Raw genomic sequence first — 20437 nt, 5'->3', positions numbered from 1 at the left:
ATTCACAAAAATAACGAATTTATATAATCATAATATATAAAATATAATATAAACGATAATAATAATACTGTTAAAAATGATAAATAATTGATAATGAAAATATAAAATAACCGAAATGAGCTACTCAAAATAAATGAATCACACACACACACACACACACACACACACACACACACACACACACACACACACTCGTATAAATATATATAAACATGGCAATAATTGTAATAAAAAGTAAAACGCAGAAAAAGTTGTGCATGACAGAAAAAATACATAGGCCTAAGTGCAAAATTAATTTAATTAATAATTGGAAAAAATGTGTATAAGCAGGTGGCTGTGTGAGCACATTAAGGCGAATGAGCCAGTCAGTCTAGCGCGGGCCTGCATTACAAGTTTGTTGTGTTTTAAAAAGTCTCTACGTAATACCAAATGGAATTGTGGAACTCTGACATCATCAGTGACAGTATAAAGCTTTTTGACGTAGCAGAAACTCTCATTAGCTTCTTTGGATGTCTAGTAGTTCAGTACTTTCTGCGATTCAACAGTACAGTGATACAATGGCATTTTCAAAACTGATTAACCGTCTGAAGAAAGCGTTTGGTGTTAAGTGTGCGAACGAACAACCGTGTGAGCCACTCGAACCCACCGGCAGCACGACAGAGAATCACCGTCATCTGATGGCCGATGACCCGGCCGTCGCTGCAGGAAAACAGGCAGGGAGACAGAAAAAGAGGAAACTCAAATTGTCTCCCATCTTCTTCGCCTGTTTTTCCAGAAGAAGAGCTACTGTTGTTGGTAAAATAGATTTATGAGCACTTTTAATTACTAAAGCATACTGTTAAACACACCAAACACATCACATAAGTGTTTAAAGATCAGAAATTAACATTACTGGAAGACATTTTAGAAAGAGTTTCTTAAAGCCACAGTTCACATAAACAAGACAATTCTGTCATAATTTACTCCTTAAACCTGTTTGAGGTGCTTTCAGCCATTGACTTCCACAGTATTTTGTGTTCCTACAATGAAGGTTAATGGCTGCTGATTTCAGGAATTTTTCTTCAGAATTTGTAGTTTTGTGTAAAAAACAGAAAAAAAAAAGAATTATTTGTATTAGGATTTTTTATTTCAGTGAGCTTTGCCTTTAGATATATAGTTTACTTGTTTGCTAATTCAATGCAGAAAACCCATGAAGATCATCAATAAAAACACATTGAGTAATGTTTCTGCAAATGAACTGTTCAAATATCTTGTCAAAAAGAGTTGTAGAGTCATATTAATGATGTTCCTTCCTCTCTTTAGATCAGCTATGTGTGCAGGAGATCCACGAACTTCACGCAGAGCCCATCAGTAGCTCTAAATTCTTCTGCACTGCTGTGAGCAACCTGGAGCTGGAAGTTCTCCAACCTCCAGCTCTTGATGCTCCAGCAGACGAAGATTTGTACTTTAAACCTGAAGTGAACAGCTTTGACTCTGCAGTGGTCATTGAGAACGACTCTGCAGAGCTTCACTTCCCAGAAGACATTGAATCCTCCCTCAGTGAGGACAGCCTGGAGCAAGAGCTTGATAGTCCTCCAAGTTCACCATCCGATGAGGACAATGAACTTCCAGTGAGCCAGCAGCTCATAACAGATGACATCTGTGACTCTGCCCTGGATGAAAACTCGAACCCTCCACCGGATCAGGTCTCACAAGAGGACTCTGCTGTGAAGTCTACAGCAGATGATGGGACCTGCTTGGACAATAGTAAGTTTATTGCTGGAGTTCAGAACATTTGTTTAGGCTCATCAAACTTTGTAAAATTATACAGTTGAAGTCAAAATTATTCGCCCTCCTGTGATTTTTTATTAATATTTTTTAAATATTTCCCAAATGATGCAGAGCAATAAAGTTTAAGTATTCAGAACTTTAAGCTGAACACAGGTATCTTGAAAATATCCAGTAAATATGATGTACTGTCATCACGACAAAGATAAAAGACATCAGTTATTAGAAATGAGTTATTAAAACTATCATGTTCTGAAATCTGACAATAATTCTGACTTCAACTGTTTGTGTTTTTATTTGGTTTATAATTTAATGACATTTTCTTCATTTTTAACAGATGACATCAGCTGCCGCTACAAACTCGGAAAGCAGCTTGGTGAAGGAGGTTTCGGCTCCGTGTATGAGGGGATTCGCATACAGGATGGTCTGCAGGTATTCATTTTTGTAGACTCAAATCCTCTGATGAAGTTCCCTGTTTAAAGAACATCATCAGAGCTTTCATTGTTTGGACATTTCTGCTGACGAATGAATCCTCTGTTCAGGATTTATGACTGAATGAAATGATCTCCGTGCACATGTTAATTGTTCGCTTGTTCCTTTAAACAGGTGGCAGTTAAATTTGTCCAGAAGACCCCAAATATGCAAGATGTCAGCTCTGTGAGTAGACTACACTTTCTGTTCGCTGTGTTCAGTTTATAAAGTCTTATATTTATTATAGACCACAGGCTGTGGTCAGAAACCCTTGTTTGAAAACCAACATTATTATTTTGTTTTCAGTCATGTGACCAGCCACTTCCTCTAGAGATCACCTTGGCAAACATGGCCAGCGGTGGCTCCAGGTGTTCGAACATTATTCAGCTTCTGGACTGGCAGATCTTTGAAAACCATTACGTCATGGTGATGGAGCGGCCTAGTCCAAGCATGGACCTGGAGGCATTCCTTGAAGTCAGCGGAGGAGTCCTCAGTGAGAAAACAGCACATACCATCATGAGGCAAGCTGTTTATGCGGCCAACGTGTGCTGTTACCGCGGGGTGTTCCACCGGGACATTAAGCTTCAAAACCTGCTGGTGAACCCCGACACACTGGAAGTCAAGCTGATCGACTTCGGGTGTGGAGACTTCATGATGGAATCAGCCTACAGTATCTTCTCTGGTAGGTGTTTTGAATAGTGTGGTCAAAAGTATCGACTTCGGTACCAATCGATTCTGACATTTAACAAGTCAATTTGAGCGCTGTTAAACACCACTGATTGGCCATTGGTGTTCACATGCTCAGCAAATATGACTGTGATGAGTGTCGGTATCGATTGGTAGTTGATACTTTTGACAACACTAGTTATGAATGTGCATAAGCATTTTTAATAAACGTATTGAAAGCTGATTAATTAGCACAGCTGAAGCCCATCTGGTATATATATTCAACATGATGCTAAACTAAACGTCTCTCCTCCAGGCACAGAAGCGTACATCCCGCCAGAGTTTTATGAAAAAGGATGCTACCGGGCCAAACCAGCGACGGTCTATTCTCTTGGGGTTCTTCTGTTCACAATGCTCCATGGAGAATTCCCATCAGCGTATGACCTGTACTACCTCCAACATGACTGGTCCAAATTTACCCTCTCTCAAGGTGAGATGTTCATCAAAGAACAATTAAGTGAAACAGCTTAATAATAATAATAACAATAACCTCACCTCTCCATTTCTTCTTCACAGAATGCTGTGATATGATGAGGGCTTGTCTGCATGAGAAATCAGAGTGCAGAATTCCTCTAGAAGAGATGCCTTACCACGACTGGTCCATGCTGGAGTTCTGAGTCACATTAGCAGAATGTTTTGTATATTTGATTTTTGTACATGTCTGTAATAAAGATATATTTTATTGAACCCACTTGTGTTGTGGCTTATATTGTGATCTAGCCCCAGTGTTGTCAGATTGTGTGGATTTAAAATGGTTTTGTATGGGGTGACAAAAATTTGGCATGAGGTTTGAACAGCATCCAGTCCTTTCCAACACACACTGCAGTTGACACTGGCGTCATTACGGCGCACTTTTAGAAATACACTTTTTCAGAATGCTGTACAGCGCTGACCCAAAACCTAAACATATCAGTCACTGCGACATCAGCAAATCATCCATAAATATTCCAATGGTTTATTGTGAAATCAGAGCTGTTCAGAAAAATGTATTAAAATACAAACGTCGTAACATGAGAATGTGAGACTCAATACAAAACATCAGCATTTTCACAATAAGAGCACCCAGTTTTATTAAGGTCGTTGAGTGTTTGTTGCCATCATGACAATCCTAAACAAAATATTCAGTGATATTCCTTCAAATCAATACTGATAGTGTAGTTTGCGCAGACACACTGAGGATTATCCAGTGTACAGAAGTCTGAATCATCCACATTATTTCATACGCTTCCAGAAACACGTTTACTACACGAATGTCCAGCGTTTGCTAAAACTGTTCAACTCTTTAGATGATTCCTTTCTTACAACATCTCCAACTATGACAGCTTCTCATTACTCACCATTTCTTAATCTTACTAAATACTTGACTTGATGTCACTCTGTGGACTCTGGGGTCATGTGCAGCATGAGCAGGTCGGCCCCCCGGCGGACCACCACATTTAAGCTTTCGCTGGTCCTCACAGCATAATATATCTCCTACGACGTGTTCTCCTTTACCCCATTGATCTCAATAATAACTTCTCCTGGCTTCATTCCGGCTCTGCAAAACAGAAAACAGGAAATGACATCATCAATAGGATGCCTTAATCAACAGCTGATAACATCATGTTCAGAGAGCAGCACACCTGTTGGCTGGAGATCCTACAATCACACGGTGGATGAGAACTCCATGAGAAACATCAGGGAAGGACGGGTCTCGCATCCTTAGCTCTTCGATTATACTGAGGAGGGGAAAAAGAGAATTTAAAGATAATAAAAGACTCACTTCAGTGCAAAGTTTACGGTTTAAGGATTGATTGATAAATAGATAAGATAGATAGATTCATAGATAGATTGATTGATTAATTGATAGTTTAATAGACAGATCAGCAAAACAATCAATATTACATTTGCTTCAACCAAAAACACTTCAATGTCTGCGGTTTAATTACTCTAGCTAATAACATAGTAAAAACATCTGAAAAGCATTATTCCCATAATACATTTGTTTTTGAGTAATTTTTTTTCTGTCACTGCAACACAGAAAGGCCTTTGTCCCGCCCTTACATTTCAGGTAAAACTAAACAAGGTTGACTGTGATTGGCCACTTCTCATATCATTTAAATCACTGCTTCGGAATGACGGTAGTTTGTGCGGGTATTTTTGCATTAAATTGTCACAAAAATTTACAAACATTTTTATTTTTCGGCGTGAAAATTGCATACAACATTTACATTTACATTTAGTCATTTAGCAGACGTTTTTATCCAAAGCGACTTACAAATGAGGACAAGGAAGCAATTTTCACAACTAAGAGCAACAAAGAATAAGTGCTATAGGCAAGTTTCAGGTCTGTAAAGTCTAAGAAGGGAAGTATTCGTCGTATTAGTATTTTTTTTTTCTCTTTTTTTTTTTTTGGTACAGTTAGTGTGATATTCAGAGAGGCAATTGCAGATTAGGAAGTGTAGTGGAGAGTATATAGTTGAGTTTTTAGTCGTTTCTTGAAAGTAGCGAGTGACTCTGCTTTTCTGATGCAGTTAGGGAGTTCATTCCACCAACTGGGCAGATTGAGCGTGAGCGTTCGCGAAAGTGATTTCTTCCCTCTTGGGGATGGAAATTGTCCTTGATAAATGAAACACTTTTCCACAGAACAAGCCAATTTTCCAGGTATTCCAGCACTTGAATTTATAAGGGCCAAATCTAGTGGTATATAACAAAAATCTGCAGATTCCATAATGTATGAATTTTGCTCTCCTGTAAAATTGTAATAAAAGTGTTTGGCACCTGGGGGTCAAAGTCAACATCATCACTCCAATGTAACACCTTTTCGATCCCGATTCTCCAAACCAAGACTCTGAAAAAAAGACCCAATAACCATCTGTCAGTGAAAAAAAATGATGTCACAGACAAAAGCAAGCAGCTGTGAGGTCATTCTTACTCTGTTTGTTTGCAGATCGGTCAAGGAAGAGACGGACTCTGTCTGAGGGAATAGCGAAGGAAATCCCTGCTGTCACTTTCATGGTTTTAATGCCGATGACCTCACCATCCTGAAGAGTACAAACATGACACATCAGTTTATTACATAAGGCTAGAGTATGGCCAGTACAATACAATATTGATGAACATTTGAAAACAATTCACGTTCTTAATATGACAGTCATGAAGCTCTGTGTTGCTCTGAAGGTCCAGCAATCTGTAGTCAACTACTAAATGTGCACTAATAACTTTGCCTTTTACTTTATTGTACAAGGAGGGTACCACCATAGCTGTGAGATACGTTCTACTTGGGATTTCGTAGAGTGGTTCTAGCACACTAATTAAATGCCTAAAACCAGAGTTTTCTACCCCTGAAAAAGGTTGCATGTCTGTGGCTATAAATACTCCTACCCTAATACTCCTACTATTATGCCTACAATTGTCTTTGCTTGTGTTGAGTTACTTGGAATTTTTATTCTAAATGAAGACAGGAGAGTAGTTTGTGTTTCACTTGTCGGTTTAACAGATAAAGTAATGATTTTGTGGACATCAGTAATCTAACTATTTGCCTTAATCTGATTAAAACAACAATATGATTAAGATGTTTACATGAGTTGCTTTTTGAATGTTCATTTCATGATCCCGTTATACATGTTAAAGCACATAATACGATTAACGTTATTGTGTCACCACGCTATCCACGTTTTTTTTAAAAGAAGACGATGAGCAAATCTGGATTTCACCATTTCCAGATGCGAAAAGCTCTCGGGTAAAAATGTTCCTTACAAACATTTTTGTTGCGTGTTAGAAGACCACTGTAGTCCACAAATGTGGGTCCTTTCTCACTGCGGGAAAATGAAAACAAAACCTTTGTTGTGGCACGTTTATAAACAACACTGACGACCCATGTCTCCGAACAATTCTTCTTCTTCCACTTGTTTTATTTACGGTTAGCAACACAACGTCGCGTCTCTCTGAATACTGTAACAGGTAGTTTTTGAAGTTATCATGCATATTAATAAAGCTGCACCTCATTCACAATAGAGCGAGCTGATTAGTTTGTCTTTCTCTTGAATTAATGATGAAAGCTCAAAGACGTCACATTGTACCTGCCGGTACAGACACCCAGTCTCCATGCTGGAATTTACACAAGGAGCTCATGGCCTTGACGTAGCTTCAAAATTTCTTTTCAAACCGGAAGAACGAATTTGTTCGAAATAACGCAAAAACAACCAATTTTCACTTTTATTGTGAAATATATGTATCCTAATAGTGTTTTTAGCAGCGTGGAACATATATATGACTGTAAACATCTCAAAAATGTGTTTTGGTGTTTTTGGACCCTTTAAACCAAAAGGCAGAAGCAGTTTCTTGAGTAAATGTCAGCGACTCACCAGGTTTATGAGAGGCCCTCCTGAATTTCCAAACTGTAAAGCAGAATTGTGATTGAGTGATGGAATGCAATTCATTAAATGATGACATACATTTTTTTTGCATGCAACACCACCCAGTTTCCAGTGCTCTTACATCTATGGTAGCGTCCGTCTGGATGTAGTCCATGTTGGAGTTGGAGAGACCCAGTTCTTTACTGTCTCTCTGAGCAGAGCTGACGATTCCAGATGTGATGGTGTTTTTAAGAGAAAAGGGGCTCCCCATGGCAACCACAAATTCACCTTGACGTACATCAGATGACTTGCCAAGACGCAACGTGGTAGAGGATTTTAAGACAAGATGGAGAAAACAATGACACTATGTCAGACTATATGGTGATGTACTAGAACTGTGGTAAAAGAAAACTGAAAAATTGATAGCAAAAATGGCGTTCCAAACATAAAAGCCTCCTCTGTTACTGTTCAAGGCTCAAAATTAACCTTTTTGTTTGGTAGCACCGGTGCTCCTAACTTAAAAAATGTAGGCGCATCAGACAAAATTTTGTCGCACCCACCAATTATAAGCAACGTTACTACATGTTTTATACAAACAGAGTTATTGCATTTGAAATCAACACTAATCAAACTAAAAAGCAAAAAAAAAAAAAAATATATATATATATGCATGCGTGAGGAAAATATGTCTCAACGAAATCCCGTTATCACAAGAAAATAGATTTTATAACATAACTGAGTGACCAAAGCATACACAGACCGCTGTGCTGTTCTCACGGGTGGTGTCTGATATTGCACTGATGCTTTTGACATGTACTGTACCCTATTATATGCATACATCATGTTAATAGCTATACCGGTCTTCATGAGTAGCGATAATAGTTTTCTCGGCTCAAGCCCGTTTGCCATGGTGTACGTGGTGTTACATTTTACATATAGCTGCCACTTGCACGGCGGGCATCTGGCGATTATATGAAGGATTAAACAGAAGCTCTCGTGCTAGATGTGGCAAACAGTTACCTGAAAATTCCATCCCACAGACTTTTCATAGCGGACTTGAAGCCAATGGAAGTCTTTTATCCACTCTTTGAAAAGTGTAGATGTGTGATTGACATTCAGCGCATGATCACTACTAAGATGTGTCATTATTTGTAACTTTAGATGACAGTTTCTAAAAAAACATCTGTCAGTGTAATCTTAATTCTCATCTTCAGCGCTTTATAATTTTTCGCAGTAGTAGCTCTCCCAGTCATCCCAAACCAGAAGGCATTGACTGAGTAATTGACAGCTGATATTAACCAATCCATTCACGCTCTGTTCTAGAGCAATGGCCCAATAAGAAGAGCTCAAAGGCGGGGCAAGTATTATGGACTTGGCTTTGTTTACTGCAGCAAGTTGACATGACAACTGTTGTAAACCATTCCTAAGAACTACGTTTCGCATTTCAAGAGCAGAGATGCATTCTGCGTGAATGTCCTCCAAATCCGTGCATATGGTGAACACTTTGCAGTAAAAACTGGTCGCACACATCAATTTTATGCACTCGCAAAAATGCTTCCAAGTATATTTTGAGGTCGCAAAGATAAAATTTCGGGCGCATAAGTGACCGAAATGGTCGCAATTTCGAGCCCTGCTGTTGGTTTAACTAAAAATGTTGACAATAATTATTCTTTAGTTGCTGTAATATTACTGTTTAAAAATCTGAGGATACAAAACCATGTCACTAAGGTTATCACAATTTCGAGTTTATTTCCATATTTGTATGCAGCTGTTACTCCTGAAATATTACAGCGTGTATGTAGCATAAATACACTACAAACAGATTAATGGGTTAACACCAGGGCTTGACATTAACACCCACCAACCGCAGGTAGACTTCGGCTGTGGCGGATTAGACAGCCACTCCCACTAGTCACTTTGGTTGGTCGAAAATCATTTTTAAATTGTATTTTTTTTAAAAGCAGGGTTCGACAATAAGGATGAACCTCTAGAAATGAGAAGCAGCCCGACTGACAAAAACAACTGTGTTCACGCAAGCAAAAGAAAGCAGATGAATACAGAATGTTGTGTGATGCGCGCAAGTTTTAAAAAGCGTGCACGATCCCATTTCCTTGCGTGAAGCAACCTTGACTGGAAACACAATGCTGCTATCGGTTCTGTTTGAAATAGACTGGACAAAAAGTGATACACATCCTCCATTTTCAAGAGCTCGAGATTTTTTAAAAAGAAGGTATTTTATGTATGCAGCAGCGGTTTCAGCTTTAGCTTTAAACAATCTTTGAACAGATTATTAATGGGCCTAACGTTAACTGTGTGCTTGTGATCATCCTTTTATTATTGCACACGGTATGTTTTTCACCTGCTTTCTTTTTGTTAATATGATTTAATTATCATTCTTTTCAGTAATGTTGATTTAATAGATTAACTTTTATGCAAAGTTAACTGCTGATCTGAGACCTTAAGCTAGGACAGAGAGCTTTGCATAGTTTTAGACAGGCTACATGACAATAATTATTTTTTAAGTTTTATTTGATAAAAAGTGTGTGCATATTATAACATATATTTTGCTGGTTTTTGAAATTTTCTAATTATAAACTTTTTAGAGAAAAAATTGGTACAACCTTAATGTTGAGCCCTAAAATAATAACCAATTACAATGCAACACCATGAAACCACTACCGCTCATGCTCATTGAACAAAGTCATACACAACACATATAAATCAAGTAATTTTGCAAATATTTTTCCCAAAAACAAAAGTGAAAATGGCGAGTGGCTAGTAAAGTTGAAAAACTACTAGCCATATAGGCTGGTGATCAAAAAAGTTAATGTAGAGCCATTAAAATATTAAAAATCATATTGACCTCACACTTTTAAAGTACTAACCGTGATACATTTTTGATTCTTTAAGCTCAATGCTTAAATAAACACAGTTCAAAAAGAAATTACTCATTTGATAAAGACCTTTTACTAAAAATGTAAATTAATAAAATAAAATGAGTCCTTGTTCTTACCATATTAAACTATGACTCATTAAAAATAGGGATTCACCGATACCATTTTTTTTTAACCGATTTGATTGCGATCCCAAAATTCTGAGTGTCGACCAATACAGATGCGATCCCGATACTGTGCCATTTTTCTTTTAAGCATAATATAGTTTCTATGGTGATAAACTCAAACAATATATCTTGTTTAGTAAAAATAAAAGACGTATAGGCCTACTGTATATGACAGACGACACAATCTAACTGAAAACATGATGCTTGCTGTAAACCAGGAAACATTATTTGAGCATTTGTTAAGACATTGATCTGTTGTGGTCCAGCTTATGTTTCTTTTTAATAGTAAGATTTTTCTTTGAACTCTGCAACAGGCAACCACTATTGACCCTAATCAAAACACAAACTGGTCTGTTAAATAAACTATTGATATAAATAAAATTACAGTCAAATATTCACAGTTTCAGAGTAACCTATATGAGGCTAAATTATTTTCTGTTAATGACAATTAATATTGTGCCTGTCAGTTTCACTTTTATTAATTTAACCACAATGAGCCAGGCTTACAAACTATCCTAAAAGTATTGCCCTAGGAAGAATAAACTCAGTCAAATAATTCTACAGAGCGGCACACGTCACATCAGCCGGTGTGTGAATGAAGTGCTTGATGCATCACTGAGACAGCGCGCAGTCCTCCGCTATCTGCAGACACTTCCAATCCAAAACAGCAGTAAAAAGGGAAGAAATTAGTGCGTTAAGGATCTGTCCAATGTATTATTGAGCCTTTTCTCGTTTTAAATTTCAGGTAGGCCTACTTTGTGTGTGAAGAGCAGGTAATAATCCACTCAGTTCCAGTGTTGTGAATGCGATCATCTGATCTAACAGACACAGCGCTACATGATTCAGAAACAGCAATAAACTCCTCGTTTCAGGTCGAAATGAACCAATTTAATGCAAAACTAAATGCATTTCTCCACTGATTATTTATATTAACCGGAACAATTAGTCTTGGAGAGAGTTTTAAAATAGAAGGCTTTAGACAGAAAATAGGAGATGTTAAACTTTCTGCACTGGCTTATACTCCAAATCCTGTAAATATTTCACTGAATCATAATAACCTACAGTGCTTCAAAATCATAGAACAGGAAGAGCTAGATAAAATCATAAATAGTTCTAAAGCAGCTACGTGTATGCTGGACTCAATTCCAACAAAATTACTGAAAGAACTGCTACCTGCTATAGGAGAACCTCTTCTTAACATTAACAACTCTTCTTTATCTATGGGCCATGTTCCAAACTCTTACAAGCTAGCTGTTATTAAGCCTATTATTAAGAAACCGCAACTGGACCCCAACAACTTAGCTAATTATAGGCCTATTTTAAATCTTCCATTTCTGTCTAAAATACTAGAAAAAGTTGTTTCTACTCAATTATGCTCCTTTCTGCAGAAAACAATATTTTTGAAGTGTTTCAGTCAGGTTTCAGGGCTCATCACAGTACAGAAACTGCATTAGTGAAAATAACCAATGATTTACTCTTAGCTGCTGACCAAGGGTGCGTCTCGCTATTAGTTTTACTCGATCTTAGTGCGGCATTTGACACCATTGACCACAATATCCTCATAAATCGCTTAAAGTCTACAGGTGTCCAGGGACAAGCTCTACAATGGTTTAAGTCATACTTAACTGACCGTTACCAGTTTGTGAATATTAATGGACAGCCTTCACAAGTCAGCCCAGTAAAGTATGAGGTGCCTCAAGGATCAGTTTTAGGCCCTTTGCTGTTTACAATTTACATGCTACCACTGGGAGACATTATTAGAAGACATGGGATCAGCTTTCACTGCTATGCAGATGATACTCAATTATATATTTCAACTAAACCTGATGAGATGTCTGAACTGTCTAAGCTAACTGAGTGTATTAGAGATGTTAAAGACTGGATGACCAACAATTTTCTTCTATTAAACTCAGACAAAACAGAATTATTACTTATTGGACCTAAATCCTGTACACAGCAGATCTCGCAACTCAATCTACAATTAGAGGGATACAAAGTTAGCGTTAGCTCTACTATAAAAGATCTGGGTGTTATATTAGACAGCAATTTAAATTTTGAAAATCATATATCCCACGTCACAAAAACTGCCTTCTTTTATCTGAGAAATATCGCTAAATTACTAAGTATTGGATGCAGAAAAGCTAGTCCATGCTTTTATGACTTTTAGGCTGGATTACTGTAATGCTCTATTTGCTGGCTACCCAGCATCCTCTATTAACAAACTTCAAATAGTACAAAATGCACCTGCCAGAGTTCTTACCAGGTCTAGAAAATATGATCATTTCACCCCAATTTTATCCTCCTTACAATGGCTGCCTGTTAAGTTTCGTATTGAATTTAAAATATTACTTCTCACCTATAAAGCTCTAAATAATCTAGCTCCTGTTTATCTAACCAACCTTCTGTCTCGCTACAATCCAACTCGCTCTTTAAGATCTCAAAACTCAGGGCTTCTGGTAGTATCTAGAATAGCAAAGTCGAGTAAAGGAGGTCGAGCCTTCTCCTTTATGGCTCCTACACTCTGAAATAGCCTTCCTGATAACATCCGAGGCTCAGACACACTCTCAGTTCAAAACAAGATTAAAGACCTATCTGTTTAGTAAAGCATACACTCAGTACATCACTTAGCCGGTTTCCACACAAGTTTCTACATCTTGTTTATTATGAACAGCAGCTACGTTAATTATTCTCTTTTTTTTTCTCCATTTCCACCTGGGGATACTCATTCCGAGGTCTTTAGATTATGCGGAGTCACTGATTGGATCCAAGACCAGCGACGAGATGATCCCAAGGTGTCCATATCCAGGACCAGGCCGTATCCTGAGCTGCTGCTGTGCTGGTGGTCATGGGGGAGTGGAGAGCATGAGACTGATTCCAGTGACCAACCAGGGATAGACTAGTCTTCACTGAGGCCAGCTTCCAGCCTTCACCGTTGAGACTGCAGCTCTACTAAGCGGCTGCTTAGGGCCCCGTGGCCACCAGGGGGCCCCCAAGAGTGCTTGAAATTATTGTGTGACTTTCGTTTTAGTTTGTTAATTTGTGGATTAGTGGTGGAACAAAATATATGCCCATTTATAGTGTTATTTCTGACCGCGATACATACTCAGGCGCCAAGATATTTACCTAAATTTACAAAAGATCTGATTTAATTAATCAGTTTTCAACACCGACTGCAGCAGATAACCGCTTTAGCTACAGTACACCCAGCCGCCACCAGGTGGCGCTTCCCGTAAGGGCGTATCATTAGACATACACCAGCGTCATGTAAACCACTGAGTCTGAGAGATGAGCCATTGCAATGGTGAATATCTCAGGCATACAGACACTTTCTTCTGTCCAAGCTGGGCCAATGTATTTGTGTGTTTCAGACATCCAGCTCCCCAGTTTTTGCCACTAGTTTCTTTCTAACAGACACGCTTTTACTTCGCTATATCGCTCGTGCGTGCCTGCGGCCAGTGCAACTTCTTATGCGCTCAAACTTTTTAACTCCGCCAAAATATATAAAGATATATAGGACATAAACATTTAATTAGAAAGGCCTTGCGTTTATTTCACTCTTACAGACCTTGTCAAAATCTTGTAGATGGTATTTTGGCAAAAAATATTAGGGGAATTAAAAAACTTAAATATGTGAGTAAATAACTAATGTTCTCCACTGTTGAAAACATACGTGCCCAGAGGAGTCTGTGCTCACCTCTCAGAGCATTCTGATCAGTTGAAAAAATAGTGGGAATACATATTTTTTTTTATTAAAAATAAACCAGGGCTAAGCATAAAATGTTTCCATGTTTACATAAAATTAGTTGGTCAAGTTGTAATAAGTGTATATAAATTGCAATAAATTACTATTTTGGCAGTTTTTTTCTTAAATGCATATTCCACTAAATTGAGATTTTGCTGCTGTGATAGAGATGTGCTCTCTTCAGTCATAAACTGCTCTCTGCACATCAGCATTTTTAAGCTTGTTTGACAGATGAGCACTTGTTTTACATTGTTGCAATTCTATAAATGCGTGTTTATAAAAGAAATTCATCATAAATTTTTGATGCATTTTCCCCCTTCATTTACCAAAATTGTGATATATTGTGGCTGGTTTTCTTGTGATCTGTCAATATATCGCAGAATCTTTGATATCGTGATTGAAGCAGCAGTGCCCGGAACAGCAGCAAAATGCTTTTTCATGAACTTGGCGATTAAAAAAAATAAGCTTCTGATTTATACAATTTAGAGTTGGTAATACACTGCAAAATTATTTTCTTTCTTATAGTTTTTGTGTGATTTTGTAGTCCAAATATCTAAAAATTCTTAAACCAATAAACATTTTCTAGAAAGATTTTTTGTCAAAATTATGTGAATTTGTCATTAAAAAAAGCTCAATAATCTGACAATTAGGGTAAATAAAAAAAAGATTGTTTTATGTTTTAAATAAGATTATTTTACTTACCTCATTGGCAGATTAATTTGTTTTACAAAAAAAATCACTTAATTTAGAATTATTTCTGAGAACTGAAAATTTTTTGTACATATTTATTAATTTGATTTATATGCGAGTATGTCTAGAAAATGCTTCCTGATTTAGTTTGATTTTAATGTAAATAGATGTTTTAAGTTATTTGAACTACAAAATACAATATGGTTTTTTTTCAGTATTAACATTTATATCCAATTAAAAAAGAAATTATCTTTATTGTCACTATGTTTGTATGTTTGTTTTGCAAATAGTCATATAAAAAGTTGGATCAATAGGAAGTTGTTTCTGCAGAATAATATTTAGAATTGTCTTAAAACATATATTTTATGATGTAAGCAACACAGCTACAGCGAACAAAATCAATAATGTGTGTTTTAAATTTATAGTGTGGGAATTATCAAGGATTGATGATAATTTATCATATTGTTTGCACCAAAGGGGCCCCAAATAAAATCCTGCTTAGGGCCCCCTGAAGGCTTGGGCCGGCCCTGGTGAATTGATTTTAATTAATGAATAGGTTAACACATTGCTTAATATAAGAATGTTCAGTGCATTTGCCTGTCTCTTTATAACTATTTTCAGAAGCCACCAAACTAGGTCAAGATATAAATGGGAAAGAAAAATCTTGTTTCCATTTCAAAATGTCTTTCGGGAAACATGTTACCCACAATGTGTAAAGCAATTTGAGTGTGCAGAAAAATTTGTTATTATTTATTCATTTCTATGTGAAACACTTTCATGAGCCCATTTAGCCAATAAGACAAAAACATAGTTTTACTAAAGTAAGCTTACATTTATCCACACAAAATAAACCTGACTGTATTTTTTGTAGTAAAGCCAAGGTTAATTGTGTTAAATATGCCATTTCAGCCTGCAGAATGGCATTTCAAACTGTGGCCTAACAAAAATATAGAAAATAAATATCGAGTTTCTGTAATATAAAACTAAATAATTCCTCTCCCTGTATAGTTCCTAAGGTTATCTAGTGTAATATTAAGGTAAACAAATGTAATATTAACAGAATCACTTAATTAGCAATCAATCTGACTGATGTTAACGTTGAAGATTTGATTGAGCTTTTAAGTAAAACAATAATTAGTTTAACGTTACAGTACCGTTAATATAACATTAATATTTACATTACAGTTACATTAAGTTGCATCAATGTTAGCATTAGCATCAACTGCTAATTAGCGCTAGCTAACTAGCCTGTGTGACATACAGTAATAAACGTAAGATCTAATTACACTGACTTTAATATTCATTGGTTTAATTTGTAATTGTTTATTTTATTTATGTTATTTTTTCTTTTTAATTCGCATTTTTCACAAAGTGAAGGCGGGGACTGTTGACTAACGTTAGTAGCTCTAAATTAGTTGACTGGAACGCTGTGATGGTGTTAGCATGTAGCATGTTCGCACATAAAATAAGTACAGTTCGCAATTAAAACCATTACCTACCTTTTGTTGTAACTTAATAAAATCTACTGCAATTGATGTCAACAAAGAGGTTTAATCCACAAGAATTTGATCATTATTCCTACCTGTTAGCATTCAGATCGGTTCAGTCCTAATATGTTAGGCTAGAGTGGGTTATTTTTTGCGAATGAATCTGTGGACTTAAATAAATTGTGAGAGTCGATTCATCCTTGACATATTCATAAACACAACAGTTGCTTTGTTGCTGAATAAATGTCTTATTCACTTAAGACAGTGTCCTACCACCACCTACTGGCGGTTTCAGGTAATACATGGATAACTTCATTTTGTTGCATATTTTTCTTTTTAATTTATTATTTGAAGCATTATTCATTTAAAAAGAATTCACAAGAATAACGAATTTATATAATCATAATATATAAAATATAATATAAACGATAATAATAATACTGTTAAAATGATAAATAATTGATAATGAAAATATAAAATAACCGAAATGAGCTACTCAAAATAAATGAAAAAATCACACAGACACACACACACACGCACGCACGCACACACACGTATAAATATATATAAACATGGCAATAATTGTAATAAAAAGTAAAACGCAGAAAAAGTTGTGCATGACAGAAAAAATACATAGGCCTAAGTGCAAAATTAATTTAATTAATAATTGGAAAAAATGTGTATAAGCAGGTGGCTGTGTGAGCACATTAAGGCGAATGAGCCAGTCAGTCTAGCGCGGGCCTGCATTACAAGTTTGTTGTGTTTTAAAAAGTCTCTACGTAATCCCAAATGGAATTGTGGAACTCTGACATCATCAGTGACAGTATAAAGCTTTTTGACGTAGCAGAAACTCTCATTAGCTTCTTTGGATGTCTAGTAGTTCAGTACTTTCTGCGATTCAACAGTACAGTGATACAATGGCATTTTCAAAACTGATTAACCGTCTGAAGAAAGCGTTTGGTGTTAAGTGTGCGAACGAACAACCGTGTGAGCCACTCGAACCCACCGACAGCACGACAGAGAATCACCGTCATCTGATGACCGATGACCCGGCCGTCGCTGCAGGAAAACAGGCAGGGAGACAGAAAAAGAGGAAACTCAAATTGTCTCCCATCTTCTTCGCCTGTTTTTCCAGAAGAAGAGCTACTGTTGTTGGTAAAATAGATTTATGAGCACTTTTAATTACTAAAGCATACTGTTAAACACACCAAACACATCACATAAGTGTTTAAAGATCAGAAATAAACATTAACTGGAAGACATTTTAGAAAGAGTTTCTTAAAGCCACAGTTCACATAAACAAGACAATTCTGTCATAATTTACTCCTTAAACCTGTTTGAGGTGCTTTCAGCCATTGACTTCCACAGTATTTTGTGTTCCTACAATGAAGGTTAATGGCTGCTGATTTCAGGAATTTTCTTCAGAATTTGTAGTTTTGTGTAAAAAACAGAAAAAATAAGAATTATTTGTATTAGGATTTTTATTTCAGTGAGCTTTGCCTTTAGATATATAGTTTACTTGTTTGCTAATTCAATGCAGAAAACCCATGAAGATCATTAATAAAAACACATTGAGTAATGTTTCTGCAAATGAACTGTTCAAATATCTTGTCAAAAAGAGTTGTAGAGTCATATTAATGATGTTCCTTCCTCTCTTTAGATCAGCTATGTGTGCAGGAGATCCATGAACTTCACGCAGAGCCCATCAGTAGCTCTAAATTCTTCTGCACTGCTGCGAGCAACCTGGAGCTGGAAGTTCTCCAACCTCCAGCTCTTGATGCTCCAGCAGACGAAGATTTGGACTTTAAGCCGGAAGTGAACAGCTTTGACTCTGCAGTGGTCATTGAGAACGACTCTGCAGAGCTTCACTTCACAGAAGACATTGAATCCTCCCTCAGTGAGGACAGCCTGGAGCAAGAGCTTGATAGTCCTCCAAGTTCACCATCCGATGAGGACAATGAACTTCCAGTGAGCCAGCAGCTCATAACAGATGACATCTGTGACTCTGCCCTGGATGAAAACTGGAACCCTTTACCGGATCAGGTCTCACAAGAGGACTCTGCTGTGAAGTCTACAGCAGATGATGGGACCTGCTTGGACAATAGTAAGTTTATTGCTGGAGTTCAGAACATTTGTTTAGGCTCATCAAACTTTGTAAAATTATACAGTTGAAGTCAAAATTATTCGCCCTCCTGTGATTTTTTATTAATATTTTTTAAATATTTCCCAAATGATGCAGAGCAATAAAGTTTAAGTACTCAGAACTTTAAGCTGAACACAGGTATCTTGAAAATATCCAGTAAATATGATGTACTGTCATCACGACAAAGATAAAAAACATCAGTTATTAGAAATGAGTTATTAAAACTATCATGTTCTGAAATCTGACAATAATTCTGACTTCAACTGTTTGTGTTTTTATTTGGTTTATAATTTAATGACATTTTCTTCATTTTTAACAGATGACATCAGCTGCCGCTACAAACTCGGAAAGCAGCTTGGTGAAGGAGGTTTCGGCTCCGTGTATGAGGGGATTCGCATACAGGATGGTCTGCAGGTATTCATTTTTGTAGACTCAAATCCTCTGATGAAGTTCCCTGTTTAAAGAACATCATCAGAGCTTTCATTGTTTGGACATTTCTGCTGACGAATGAATCCTCTGTTCAGGATTTATGACTGAATGAAATGATCTCCGTGCACATGTTAATTGTTCGCTTGTTCCTTTAAACAGGTGGCAGTTAAATTTGTCCAGAAGACCCCAAATATGCAAGATGTCAGCTCTGTGAGTAGACTACACTTTCTGTTCGCTGTGTTCAGTTTATAAAGTCTTATATTTATTATAGACCACAGGCTGTGGTCAGAAACCCTTCTTTGAAAACCAACATTATTATTTTGTTTTCAGTCATGTGACCAGCCACTTCCTTTAGAGATCACCTTGGCAAACATGGCCAGCGGTGGCTCCAGGTGTTCGAACATTATTCAGCTTCTGGACTGGCAGATCTTTAAAAACCATTACGTCATGGTGATGGAGCGGCCTAGTCCAAGCATGGACCTGGAGGCATTCCTTGAAGTCAGCGGAGGAGTCCTCAGTGAGAAAACAGCACATACCATCATGAGGCAAGCTGTTTATGCGGCCAACGTGTGCTGTTACCGTGGGGTGTTCCACCGGGACATTAAGCTTCAAAACCTGCTGGTGAACCCCGACACACTGGAAGTCAAGCTGATCGACTTCGGGTGTGGAGACTTCATGATGGAATCAGCCTACAGTATCTTCTCTGGTAGGTGTTTTGAATAGTGTGGTCAAAAGTATCGACTTCGGTACCAATCGATTCTGACATTTAACAAGTCAATTTGAGCGCTGTTAAACACCACTGATTGGCCATTGGTGTTCACATGCTCAGCAAATATGACTGTGATGAGTGTCGGTATCGATTGGTAGTTGATACTTTTGACAACACTAGTTATGAATGTGCATAAGCATTATTAATATACGTATTGAAAGCTGGTTAATTAGCACAGCTGAAGCCCATCTGGTATATATATTCAACATGATGCTAAACTAAACGTCTCTCCTCCAGGCACAGAAGCGTACATCCCGCCAGAGTTTTATGAAAAAGGATGCTACCGGGCCAAACCAGCGACGGTCTATTCTCTTGGGGTTCTTCTGTTCACAATGCTCCATGGAGAATTCCCATCAGCGTATGACCTGTACTACCTCCAACATGACTGGTCCAAATTTACCCTCTCTCAAGGTGAGATGTTCATCAAAGAACAATTAAGTGACACAGCTTAATAATAATAATAACAATAACCTCACCTCTCCATTTCTTCTTCACAGAATGCTGTGATATGATGAGGGCTTGTCTGCATGAGAATCCAGAGTGCAGAATTCCTCTTGAAGAGATGCCTTACCACGACTGGTCCATGCTGGAGTTCTGAGTCACATTAGCAGAATGTTTTGTATATTTGATTTTTGTACATGTCTGTAATAAAGATATATTTTATTGAACTCACTTGTGTTGTGGCTTATATTGTGATCTAGCCCCAGTGTTGTCAGATTGTGTGGATTTAAAATAGTTTTGTATGGGGTGACAAAAATTTGGCATGAGGTTTGAACAGCATCCAGTCCTTTCCAACACACACTGCAGTTGACACT

At 37.3% G+C, this 20437-nt stretch overlaps 3 protein-coding genes across 3 annotated transcripts; 2 read left to right on the top strand and 1 right to left on the bottom strand.

Moving 5' to 3' along the window:
• The first annotated feature begins 148 nt into the window (after positions 1–148).
• pimr148 (Pim proto-oncogene, serine/threonine kinase, related 148) lies at positions 149–3655 on the top strand. Its single transcript, XM_068218619.2, has 7 exons — positions 149–795; positions 1303–1746; positions 2105–2199; positions 2374–2424; positions 2545–2920; positions 3221–3394; positions 3481–3655. The coding sequence occupies exons 1-7, from the start codon at positions 510–512 to the stop codon at positions 3579–3581; spliced, it is 1527 nt and encodes a 508-aa protein (XP_068074720.2). The 5' UTR covers positions 149–509; the 3' UTR covers positions 3582–3655.
• A 241-nt stretch (positions 3656–3896) lies between these two features.
• Positions 3897–16555, bottom strand: LOC793521 (serine protease HTRA2, mitochondrial-like). Its single transcript, XM_073915039.1, has 7 exons — positions 16377–16555; positions 7444–7608; positions 7311–7343; positions 5879–5987; positions 5725–5794; positions 4587–4682; positions 3897–4501 (listed from the first exon to the last, which is right to left on the bottom strand). Exons 2-7 carry the CDS (start codon positions 7570–7572, stop codon positions 4438–4440), a joined length of 501 nt encoding a protein of 166 aa, XP_073771140.1. The 5' UTR covers positions 7573–7608; positions 16377–16555; the 3' UTR covers positions 3897–4437.
• A 350-nt stretch (positions 16556–16905) lies between these two features.
• Positions 16906–20322, top strand: pimr145 (Pim proto-oncogene, serine/threonine kinase, related 145). Its single transcript, XM_021472326.3, has 7 exons — positions 16906–17436; positions 17942–18385; positions 18744–18838; positions 19013–19063; positions 19184–19559; positions 19860–20033; positions 20120–20322. The coding sequence occupies exons 1-7, from the start codon at positions 17151–17153 to the stop codon at positions 20218–20220; spliced, it is 1527 nt and encodes a 508-aa protein (XP_021328001.2). The 5' UTR covers positions 16906–17150; the 3' UTR covers positions 20221–20322.
• The last annotated feature ends 115 nt before the right edge of the window (positions 20323–20437 follow it).

Source organism: Danio rerio, chromosome 10, assembly GCF_049306965.1.
Source record: "Danio rerio strain Tuebingen ecotype United States chromosome 10, GRCz12tu, whole genome shotgun sequence".
NCBI classification, from domain to species: Eukaryota; Metazoa; Chordata; class Actinopteri; order Cypriniformes; family Danionidae; genus Danio; species Danio rerio.
The sequence above is the reverse complement of the archived record's forward strand: the minus strand, read 5'-3'. Positions and strand labels throughout refer to the sequence as shown.